Raw genomic sequence first — 12,333 nt, 5'->3', positions numbered from 1 at the left:
AAGGGAATTCTGCTTGGCTTGTTAACACACTGAAATAAGCTGTGCGACTTCTGTCTGGTTTGGTTCTTCTAAAGTTTCATGTACAATGGCTTTAGGATAGAAGAGAATATTTCATGTTGTATAAATCAGTATAGATAAAACTGCTCATTAACTCTGTAAAAGTGCTTCCTTGGGCAAAGTCTAAGAGAAATGCCCAGGATGCCTGTTTTTCTCTTGAGTTCCTTTTGTGTGTTCTCAGTCATTATTTGGTCAAAGTATTTTGATTTTATTGTCTTTGTGTTTGGGATAATATCTATTACAAAACTAGGGATAACTAGGAGAAGAGCTGACTGTGTTAAGGGATTCTCAGCAGGAAAGTAAAACTAAGGAAGGAAATTAGAAAAGGGTATGTGTTAAGTTCTGCTGCAATGAAACACTGCTTTGTAAGTTTGAATATATACATATTAGGTTCTCTTAGAGCAAACTGGTAACAGGAGTTAGACTTGACAGGAGAAGAAAGAACCCAAAAGAGAAACTCACCCAATGTAAGATGTAGCCATCCACATCTGAGCTAGTCATGTAACCTCCTGCATAGTTGCCAGAGGTATGGGCTTTTTCAGGATATTAGCAGGTTTGCTTGCTTAAATGCATGTCTTAATTGGAGATGAAATGTGTCTCAAGTATCGGTTCCCTTCTGTAAACAGGAGGGGAATGCTGGGTGATAGTCCAGGTATCTAGGAGTGGTAAAATGAAACCTAATCTATGGGACAGTTTCTAGTGTTTATTTCTTCCTTCTAGAGGCATCCCAGTAGCTTCAGACAGGCTAGGCACCTGCTTATAATCTGGAGCCTTAAGAGAGTTGCAGTCTTTGCAGAATAACACTGATTATCGAATAATGTGTGCCAGCCTTTGGGGTGAGGGCCATCTCTTTGTTTGGTGTTTATACAGCCCTAGGCACAGCAGGATCCTGCCCCAGGATGGACCTCCCGTACACTACCACAGCACAGATAATCAATAACAGCAGCCTTACTTAGAACTTTGATCAGTCTCTCTTCCTTCTAATTTGCTGTGTTTTAAATCCCTGTGATGTCTAAATGAGGTTTGATAACAATTCTCTGTCTCTCATTTCCTCCTGTCCCACAGGAGCACATTTACAAGCTGATGAAGAGTGACAGCTATGCGCGCTTCCTCCGTTCCAGTGCTTACCAGGACTTACTGCTGGCGAAGAAGAAGGTATCTGTTGGAAAGGACACGCTTGCATCTCTTAGCACCTCTTGATTCTCACCTGCTGCTTGCTGCTAGTGTGAAAATGAAAATACTGTTTCCTTTTTTTTTTCCTTAAAGAAGGGAATGAGCACTTTTGTCTTCTTCACTGGGGGCACAGGGTATGGCATCCATGTGCACAGCCTCAGCATGAGTTTTGGGGAAAATATGGTGACCCAAGGTAAAAATAATATTGAAAGGTGTTTGTCTTGCACAGTTGTCTCCGAAACTCAATGTAGGCAATTAAAATTGTATTACCTCTTTCTCATGGAAAAGATGGTGTGTGGTATGAGAAGCAGAACCCATCAATCTATTCATTACTGGTGCAAAATTCACCCATTAAGGTTTTCACCTGCCTAGCCTCACCATGTGATATTTCCTTTGGATGCCTTACCTGTAAATTCCTCTTCAGTGATTTCCATACTCCTGTTCTCCCTTTCCCTTGCTTTTGCCTGCCTAGAGATGTGTCATTTTCCTCAGAGACAGGAAATAATTACAACACATGTAGTAATCAAGAATTCCAACCACATTGTCTCACAGGAGATCTGGATTTGAGCTCTTCTTAACCTTTTAGTATCTGCATGAGTTCTGCCAGCACCGTGATTCTGTCAGGAGCCCCCAGATTAGGGCAGCAAAGGAGTGATTACGCAGAGTTACAACAACTCCTGTCCCTGTGCCCCTTCTTTCTAAGAGGTCTGGGAGATAAGCTACTCATCTCTGCATTTATGGCTGTGCTCAAATGCTTCCTGCACCTCCTGACTAATTCCCAGAGGTCTGTGTGTCTGTCTGTGTGCATGTGCATGCCATGTACATGTGTATGTGTCCCACTTACGTTTGGCTTCCAGGACCCTATGTAAACTGAGTCCTGACTCCTGCAGCCTGAGTGTGTGGTTTCCCGTCACCATCTTCCCTGCTGTTTTTCTGCTGCATTCTCTGTGTGCTGCCAAATTACATTGCATCGACACAATACAATGAAATCCCAGTGGTATTTTTGTCCTGGTTGTCATTGTGTGCCCTAAAAGCATGCATATGGTGACAAAAGGAGACAAGTCTCTGTCTGCTGTGCCAGAACTACTGGAAGGTGGCTAGGGGAAGGTAGTGGAGGGCAGCAGTCAGCCTTTTGTTTCAAAATGTCTGGTCTATGACAGCATAAGCCAGTGCAGGTTAGACCTGACTTAGAGTTCAGAAGCTGTGGGGAAAGAAGGAAGTATAAGGCAAAGTCTTCTGATGGTATAAACCATAAAATAACCTCTGCTGTCTTCCTACCCCTAGCAGTTTGTGGTTCCTCTCACCGTTGAACACATGAGGGTTTGAGTGCTTGAAAGCCGGGAGAGTTTTCTCCTCCCAGCCAAGCCCATTCAAATTGGAGGTTTATTTCTTCGCAGTCCTTGTTTGCTGTCAGATCAAGCCCTGGATGTGTCAGTGTGACATCCTCATTCCCCCGCAAACTGCCGGAGGAGCAGGTTTTGGTGTCATGTTAACACAGCCATGAAAGTAAGAATCACGTTTCTTTTAGAAAGAGCTGTAGATGCGCGAGTAAATATATCAAAGCACAAAAAAAGGCAGGAGTAGATCTGTGCAGATGTGCTGTTCACGAGCTTCACATGATGTGGGAGGGGAGTTGGTGTTACTCTGGAGTCTGTAAAGCTCTGTGCAACCACATTGCATTATGTTGGACAAGTGAATGTTTTGGAAAGAGTGTAGGTACAGCAGTGCTGACAGAAAGAACAAGGAATTTCTGTGCACTGAGCTACACGGTCCTATCTTGAGGACCTTTGGTGCAGCTTTGTGAGGTATTCTTTTAAAATTCCTCTAAATAGCTGGAAAGCAGAGGGAAGGAAAAGAGAAACCCAGTGGCATATCAGAGCCTGTGTGGCAAAAGGATTTGGTTTAGAACCTGCAAACAAAGTCCTGGATTCACTGATGTGAATAGAAATTCACTGCAGTTCTTTAAGTCTTGATGAGTATATCTCTCTGAGGCGTGTCTGTCCTCAAGACATTATCTTCACATTGCCTGTATACCACACTGTATGACATAGCCTTACTTTTATTACTGAAAATAAGTTCTGTCAGAAGCACAGCATGATGGACATGGGATAAAAGAGTTGCTTGCACTAAGCAAATAAACTATGGCTTCAGATTCACACGTGAATATTTTGTGGATAAGTTTATGTTATTTGATCTTTTGCCCTTTGGCACTGGGTTGTGGCTAACTGAGCGGGCAGGAAAAGGAGAAACATTGACTGTGTGGCTAGAGCACAGGACTGGGAGCCATAAAAATCCATGTGCTTCCCCTGGTTCCCCCACCTAATTTCTTGTGTGAGCTTGGTGAAAAGAAGGTTCAACTTTGCCTGCCTCATATCCTCCTCTTTGTCAAATGGCAATAATAATAGTGACCTGCTCAGCTTGAAGCCAAAGCTTGATTAGTGATTCCAAACATGCTCGACATTTTTAATATTGGTAAGATACTATAAATTTGAAGAGTTATTTTCTTCCACACTATACAATAACCACAGATGTGGAGCTTCCCTCCCCTGCTCTGGGAGTAAAGCAATGGAGAGGAAGAAGGGAGAAGAAATTATGGGTCAGGATTGAGATACAATGACAGAATTATGCGGGGAACATACTGTTCACACCACTAACGGATACAAGACAGCAGACATAGGTTGTATGCAGACCAGGCATACATACTTTGTTAATCCATTTAAGATTTTTTTTTCTTCATTCTTCCCAGTGTCATTATTGCAAATAACCACAGTATTATTGGCCTCAATCCTGCAGATTCATGGTGCTCAGCAGGGAATATGAGGTTGGCCTCCAGCAAGGGTGTGATTGGAAGCAGCGAGCTGCAGAGAGGGAAAGCTGGGTGTAGCTTTCTGCCTCCAACAGAAGTCCTCTTCCCTGCCAGGCTGGAGATGAGGGTGGAGCCCTGTCCTCAGGAGGAATGGCCATATGCCCAGCCCAATTTGAGTTCTGTGCATTCATGCCCATCCCCCTCTCTGCAGCAGGTAGAAATCGTGGGGCTGCTGAACGCATCTGGTTTAGCAGTGAAGGGCTGGATGGTGCTGAGATCCCCGACCAACTTACTGCATTTTATTCCTGTATCTACAAAACACACCCCACTTGTGCTGTGCAAAGTCAAGTGTCGACCTGCTGCTATTTGTGCTGATATGCAAGTTACTGCAGGGTACCGTACAGCAGGTAATCACCACTGCACTGCCCTCCAGCCCTTCTCCACAGCAGCCAAGATGGTGGCTGGATGTCCTTAGACAGCAGCGAGCCACCCATCAGGACAAGTGCTGTGACAAATACCCTCACTCAAGGCAAGGAGGCATTTAGGCAGAGTGACTTGGATGCAGAGCAGAGTTTTATTCCCTGGGGAAAGAGCAGTGTAGATCAGTTATGCACAGGAACTTTTGTTAATGGTGAAAGAGCAGCCAGACACAAGCCCTGCTAGTTATTTTTGTGGAGAAGGGAGAGAAAGAAACAGAAAAGACCTTGAGGCACTTTCTATTACTCACTGTAAAGGTGAAACAATGACATTGGTGGGCATCTCTGCATTAGCTGAAGCGTCAGCTGAACTGTCACAGTCCTGGTGTTCATGTCAGCCTGGCATGGGGTGGCTTCCTGCCATCCTGCCCTGCCTGCAGGCAGGGAAGCATCCTGGAAAGGCACCCACGGCTGCAGTGCAGCCAGGCTGCAAAGTCATGGGAGTAAGCCCTGCCACACTGAGGGAAGAGCAGGTTGGTATTTGCTTGGTTTAGAGCATTGTTTTCCTCTCCAGCTGGTTCAGAGAAGTGTGAATTCACCGTGGTCCTGTTCAAATGGACACAAAATATATGCAAAATACTGTTCTGGTCACTTGGTGTAGTGCCTTTGTTTTCTCACTTTGGACAGCTAGACGTGACTGCCTGAGATGCCCAGGACCCTGGGCATTGGTCAGGGAAGTAATTATCCTTTATTTTCATCTGATGCCATTCCCTCTGGAACACATCTTTTTCACCAAGTTAAAGTTCAAAATAAACCCCACCCCACATCCCAAAGTCTCATACCAAAAGAAGAATTTGATAGCTGACAAAATAAACCCAGGGAGGCAGGGAGTGAAGGAGGGAGGGAGAGATTTTTGCAGACCTGAAGTTCGGAAGACCAAGTTTTTATATGTATTTCTCTACCCCTTTTCAGATCCCTGGCAAAAAGTGTCAGCAAGGGAATGGTTAGGACCTTCATGCCAGGAGGGACAGGCTCCATTTTCTGCACACACCTTTCGAAGCACTGCTTTTATCCAGATCGCTGTGCTGACTGCTCTATATTGTCCAGGAAGGTTCCTAATGCAGATTATGCCCCCATCTCAGTCCCATCAGGGCACACATGGACAGTTTGATTCAGTGGCAGGACTTGCTTTGCATGTTGTAAAGATGCTGAGCTCTTTTCTCATAATTACTTTTAATAATCAGTGTCAGCTGGTTTTCTTAATTTTTTTCTGCTTAAACTCTGTGCCAGCAGAATCTACACAAAGGAACTTTGAATGGCTGTGTAAATAATTAATCATTAGAAAAGGAAAATTTGGAGAAGAAACTCAATAATCAGTGAATGGCTTCTAAGTGACAAAATCTGTTTTTCTGTATCTACCTGGGCTGAGAGGTTTTCAGTAGCAGCAGGGATAGTTGTTTCATATTTTATCCAAATGCACATGTCCTTTGCCATTAGCTGGTAGAGTCTCTTGGTGTGTTTACTGGAAAGTTTGCTTTTTTTGTACCTAGGAAGACTACATGACTGGCATGCACATTCTCTGCCTTTGCCCCTTTGCACACACAGTGCATGTTTGTGCAAATGCTGCTGTGGTGCTGCAGCAGGCACGGCTCCAGGGTCCACACGCCAGGTCTGTTCCCAGGACTGAGACAGATCTGACTCAGTCTTTCTATTTTTTTTTTTATTTTTTTTTTTTACTTTGTTATTTTTAAATTTCTTTCATTTGCTGTGCAAGGCAGCCTCCCCACCTCTGCACCGTGGTGTAGAGATGTGGGCAGGCAGTTCCATCCACAGCAGGCTGCCAGCCACAGGGGCAAGCAGACAGGAAGAGCCAATGAGCCATACAGCCAGCACCCACACCCACAGACATTAAAACTGCTCCAACCGGCTCATCACTCTGCAGCCAGCCGGCCTCAGCTGCTTTTTATTTTACTAGAAAATGTCATGCTTTGACTCAGAGCTGGATGCTATAGGGATGAGCTTTCCATGCATCCAGCTGGTCCCAGCCTGCCACCACCATGCCAAATGTGTAGAGTGACTGCAGACTGTGCTTTGCAAGGTGCTTCTGTAAGACACTGTCAGTGCTCCCCATGGCTGCTTCCCCACACATCTTCAGTTGTGGTAGGCAGCAAACAGCCTTGTGGGGGGCTCCCTGTACCAGACAAGCTCTCAGCACCCCATCAACATGCTCACCATCTTTGAAGACCACTATCCTGCCTTTCTTCTGGGTGGGAAGCTGCCTCACCTTGCAGGTAGAAAAAGCAGAGGCACTAAATTTTGATGGCAAGTGCAGGGGCACAGCGCAGTTTGCATTCAGCAGCTCACTCTCTTTTGCCCCCAGTGCACACCAAACATTCACTTCAAAATGCAGTTGGGCGAGACACTGATTTTTCCAGCCCGCAGCAATGCAATGCTGCAAACTCCAAGTGCCTTGCTCCCCTAGGGATCCTTGCAAAACACTCAGTCTTTCACCCAGGTATTTCTTCTCCTGAATGAAATTGTGTCTTTAATTTGGCTGCCCAGCTGGGCACTCCTGTCCTCAATCCTGCTCACTGAGACATGTTCAGCCAAGGTGGCAGGACTGCAGGCTCTCCCTGTCACCTCTGCTGTTTCGGGGTGTGAGGACACCTCTGAGGCTCCTTGAAAGAGGGGATCTGCGATGCCCTGAGCACTTGCACTGCTGTAATACTCAGCAGAAGAGTGATGTTTCTTTCCCCTTTCTCCTCCTCTCACATGCAAGGAGAGGCAACTAACCCTTGGGTTAGTGCATGTTAAATACTCCTTTAGGGACCATTGGACTGGGTACAACACTGCCTTCCTGTCAGCCAGGAAGTCGGTTTTGTTGCTTGGTGCTTGCTTTGGGGCCTTGGCTCTGTTCTCCATGTGGGCTAAAATGGCATGCCTCTAGCTTTCACTCTTGATACCACTTCTGGGATATCAGAGCTGATGGTGTGGCTTCCTCAAACAGTTATAAGTGGGGAGGTTGCTTGACTCTTTCATCTGGACAAAGAATATTGCTTGTCTTAAAAGGGCCTTATGTTTTGGTCTCATCTCTGGTGATGTGGCAGGGACAACCTGCCTCATCTTTGCCTGGGATGCTTCAGACTAACCTTGTAGACATCAGAGAGCTGTGAAAGCTGTGATGAACATGCAGAAGGATCAAAAGGCTTTGCTTAGACTCACCTACACAAGTTCTCATCTTATTTATCTGAGCTTTTGGTTTCCTTACATCTTCTCCATCTGATATTTGCACTGATGCTTTGTTCTGGGGGTTGTTACTGCAGCTGAATCTGTGGCAGATGGTATGTGTCAGCTATTGTCTCTCCAGTGCAATGCTTATTTCCACTGCACTCTCATGCACCATCATTGCTGTGGTTTTCCCTTGTACATAGCTCCTTATCTCCTTTGCAGCAGTTTTACTTCCATCTTACCACACCCATTTTGCTGGCTCACCAGTAAACTTAAAATAAGTTTCTCTCCTGGAAATGAGCAGTGCTGACAGCTTTCTGACTGCAATGACTTTCTTTCATATTGTTGAGTTTCTTCTCTTTTCCGTAACAATTTTTTTCTCTTAGATATTCCAGCAAACATACCAATACATTATTGAGTTCTTCCTTGTTAGTGACAATTAGATCTCCCTTGTGCCAAATGAATGAAGCGCTGCAGTGAGCAACTTTCTCAGGGTTACATTAATAAATCTGTGATGCACACACTTGTCTTCTGACAGTGCAGTTGAAGGTCTTCCTGCATTTGAATAGTCCTGTACTCCAGGTACAAAAATATCGGTGTCCCAAATCTGCCTTCTATCTTTTTGTGGCCTTTCAAAGACATGCGTATGCTGTCTTCTGTTTTGATGTAGCCAGACTTAATGGAAATATGCTTCTACCCTCTGGGTAAGTAGAAGAGTGTAGGTTCCCTGGCAATGAGTCCAGTGGTGGTTTTCTTCCAGTGCTGTATTCACTCACACATTGCTTTTAATAGTGTAAAAGTTACTGTGTTTTTTTCATCACTCTAAGCAAGTAGATGGGAGCCTCTGATCAGCTGTTTGGCAGATGTTAACCAGAATCAGAGGTCCCAGCTCAAACAGCCAGAAGGACAACTCAGTGAACAAGAAATCAATACCAATAGCTGTAAGACACAGCAATGCACAGACTTGTTTGAGCCATTCAAAAATCTCACAGGATAAAAGGTAACATTCTCTGAGAATAAAAGTAGCGATGTCTCTCATTCTTTAAGGCATTTTGATTTCTTATGTTTGCTGTTGCAAACATTGATTTCTGCTTTTTACATTTTTTACAACTTTTTCCACTTGCTGCTTTTCTATATTTTGCTACTGTTTTGAAAGACTGCATTTAAGCTGAAGGGGTGTTTTTCTGTATTTTTCTCTCCCCACTTTTTTCCTTGTTAAGACAGAGAATGAGCAAGGTCGTAGAACTTCTCTAGAAAAGTTCACTCGCAGTGTGGTAAGTTCCTTTTCTTTTCCCTCCTCCGTTTCCTCAGAACTTCATTTTTAGTTGGGAGGAATGTGGATGCTTGACTTTTATTTCATCCTTTATTTTTGCAGCTAGCATCTTTGCAGCTTCTCTCTTAATACTGTAGCTCATCTAAATAGTAGCTCTAGAGAAGGGATTGGGGGTGGGGGGCAGAAATGCGAGAATGCTCATTCCAGCCTATCATCATTGAAAAAGCAAGTTGATTTTTGTCTAGAATTATACGCAAAGTTGTCTTTTTGCTGTGTTCCCACTACAGTATTTGTTGGAGCTTTTCCTTGCTCAACGAAGTAGAAGAGCATGGTTCTCATAGCACCATTGCAACAGTATCCACGTGGTTCCACAGTGCATGGTTACCCATACCATCACATACATATCCACCCACCACACTGCAGCCGCTTCCTCCGTTGCCCCCACCTACCAGTGCTCAGTAAATAGTGATGTGCAATACCCTTTGACTCACTCATGGTACCAGCACCAGAAAAGGAGCACAGTAATAGCAAGAGACATGAAACACTGTTAAATCTTTTAGACAAGGGAATGGTGGGGTCTCAAGGGCAGATGTCCTCCCTCTCTTGTCCTTTGCTAGTCTCCAACCTCTAGCCAGTCCAGGAGGGGGAAGCTGGTCCAGTTGGGAAGGAATGCTGCAGCACAGGGCAGCATTGAACATTGACCAGGGCTGCTTCTCTCCAGTCCCCACAGTAGGACTCCAGAGCTTGGGCAAGACTAGCTTGTTCCACTTGCTTTCAGGGATCTGTCTGTGCAGCAATTTTTCTTGAGAACAGAAAAAGCAGGGAGAGGGTGCAGGACCAGAGGCAGTGGAGGAGCAGAGATACATGGGCAGATACATGGGATGGGACAGGCTTTGTGCATGGAGTGGTACAGAGCAAGCACAGCACTAGAGCTGAAGACGCAGCAGCTGGGTCAGTGGGGAATTACTCTTGTGTTGATTATTATCAAGTAAAATTTAACTTGATATGTCATATGGATTTGACATACTGCTATGGTCTTCGTGTATCACCCAGAGCAATATTTCACCAAAACTTCATAGACTTTGTTATGGCTTTATAACAGCTTTATAATGAAGGTATTAGACATATGTATATACAGTGCATATTGTGTGGTTGACACACATGAAGGACAGGATGCCATCCAGAGGGACCTGGACAAGCTGGAGAAATGGGCGCATGGGAATCTCATGAAGTTTAATAGGACCAAGTTCAAGGTGCTGCACCTGGGTCAGAGCAACTCCTGGTATCAATACAGGCTGGGGGATGAATGAAAAGATCAAAAGCAGCCCTGCTGAGAAGGACTTGGGGGTGCTGGTGGATTAGAGGCTCGACATGATCCAGCAATGTGCACTGGCAGCCCAGAAAGCCAATCATGTCCCGTGCTGCATCAAAAGCAGCGTGGCCAGAGTCGAGGGAGGGGATTCTGCCCCTCTGCTCTGGTGAGACCCCACCTGGAACACTGCAACCAGCTCTGGGGTACCCTGTACAGGAAGGACATCGACCTGTTGGAGCGAGTCCGGAGGAGGGACACAGAGTTCATTAGAGGGATGGAGCACCTCTCGTATGAGGAAAGGCTGAGAGAATTGGGATTGTTTAACCTGGAAAAGAGAAAGCTTTGGGGTGACCTAATTGTGGCCTGCTACTACATGAAGGGAGCCTATAAGAAAGATGGAGAACACTTAGTGACAGGACAAGGGGGAATGGATTAAAACTAAAAGATAATAGGTTTAGATTAGATATTAGGAAAAAATTCCTTACTGTGAGCATTGTGAGGCACTGGAATAGATTGGCTAGAGAAGTTGTGGATGCACCATCCCTGGAGGTGTTCAAGGCCAGGCTGGATGGAGCTCTGAGCAACCTGGTCTAGTGAAAGTCATACCTGCCCATGGCAGGGGTTTGGAACTAGGGGATCTTTAAAGTTCCTTCCAATTCAAACCATTCTATGATTCTATGATATTCTTGCTCATTTGTGTATGTATGTGTATTTATATAAATCTAAAACATTTTTACATGCAGATGGAAACAGGAAACTGCACAGGTAACTGTGAGCTGTCGTAGAGCAAACACAACTAGAGCGGTTCTTCCTGATGCTGCTGTGCTACTGCGCAAGCAAACCCAAATGTAACACACAAGGCTTTGTAGTATATCCACTGGCAGACTTCCTGGGGAATGTATTTATATAGCTAATGCATATGCACACATTTAAAATATGTTGATACAAAATATATCATTATACCCATCTGCATATTTACTACTTTCTAAGAGTCTGCCAGGAAGAGGAGTAGGCAAGATTATTTTTTTTTAAAAGAAACTATGCAGAAATATTTATACCAAGTGGTAAATTTTGCTCCCAGATTTGCCAAATACATGAAAGAGTAACTCTCACTTTACTAGACTGGCTGGGTTTATAGTTGCAAAGCCAAGGATGGATTTTTCTCTTGCATTTGATTTGAAGGGTAACTTGACAAGCTCAGTTTGGGATGGTAGGATTAAAATGTAAGTAGCTGCAAAGAAGATTGTTGTAGATTGGTTGGCACTTTTGTTCATTTTTTTCTTACTGACTAGCATACTGTAAACATTTTCTTTCATTTTCTTAATACAGATATCAAATGTCATCTTCTGATGGCACAGTAGCTACCACAACTAGGAAGGGTCTAAATTTTTTATACTTTGTATTGTGGCAGTTTGCCACTACCATTAGATGAGAAAAGTCACTTTGTTGGCATGTTATAATGTCCTCGGAAGACAGCGTTACCAAAGTGGGAACTTTATGGTGTACTCAGGGGGCTAAATTAAGATCAAGTTAATTCTGCATGCTCTAGTTCTCCAAAATGCACTGCAGGTCTCCAGCTGTGTAGGAGTGGAGCAATACAGCAGCCCATGTTCCCAGAGCTCCGCTGTGCTTTAGTGATTGCTCATTATAGGATCACATATTCAAGCTGTCCCTGCACGGGCATGATGAAGTTAAGTGTATGGTTAAGGTTTGGCTGGAACAGACCCCCAGTGTTTGGCTCTCTTCAGCAGGGGAGCACTGAGCCTATTTTGCAAGCAGAATAATATGACGTCACATTTCTCATAGTCAACTTGTCATCCACCAAGACTCCCAAGTTCTTCTCTGCAGAACTGCTCTCTAGTAGGTCGGCCCCCAAACTGTACTGGTACTTGGGGTTATTCCTCCCAGGTACAGGACCCTACACTTGCCTTTGTTGAACCTCATGAGGTTTCTCTCCGCCCAACTCTCCAGCCTACCAAGGTCCTGCTGAATGGCAGCACAGCCTTCAGGTATATCAGCCACTTCCTCCAGTTTTGTATCATCAGCAAACTGGCTTAGAGTGCATTCT

General features: G+C 44.6%; 1 protein-coding gene across 5 annotated transcripts in view; it reads left to right on the top strand.

The window, feature by feature from the left end:
* The window catches only part of RGS6 (regulator of G protein signaling 6), a 266,760-nt gene that overhangs the window by 236,824 nt on the left and 17,603 nt on the right, over window positions 1-12,333 (top strand). For 3 of the 5 annotated variants that reach the window (XM_032690526.1, XM_032690521.1, XM_032690522.1), the window contains 2 exons: window positions 1,123-1,212; window positions 8,901-8,954. In XM_032690526.1, coding sequence (XP_032546417.1) covers window positions 1,123-1,212; window positions 8,901-8,954 — 144 coding nt within the window. Of the gene's footprint in view, window positions 1-1,122; window positions 1,213-2,627; window positions 4,393-8,900; window positions 8,955-12,333 lie in introns of those variants that run through there. The other 2 variants (XM_032690523.1, XM_032690524.1) reach the window with 2 other exon arrangements.

The sequence above is a fragment of the Chiroxiphia lanceolata genome, chromosome 6 (genome assembly GCF_009829145.1).
Source record: "Chiroxiphia lanceolata isolate bChiLan1 chromosome 6, bChiLan1.pri, whole genome shotgun sequence".
NCBI lineage: Eukaryota > Metazoa > Chordata > Aves > Passeriformes > Pipridae > Chiroxiphia > Chiroxiphia lanceolata.
This window is presented reverse-complemented; position numbering and strand designations above follow the sequence as displayed.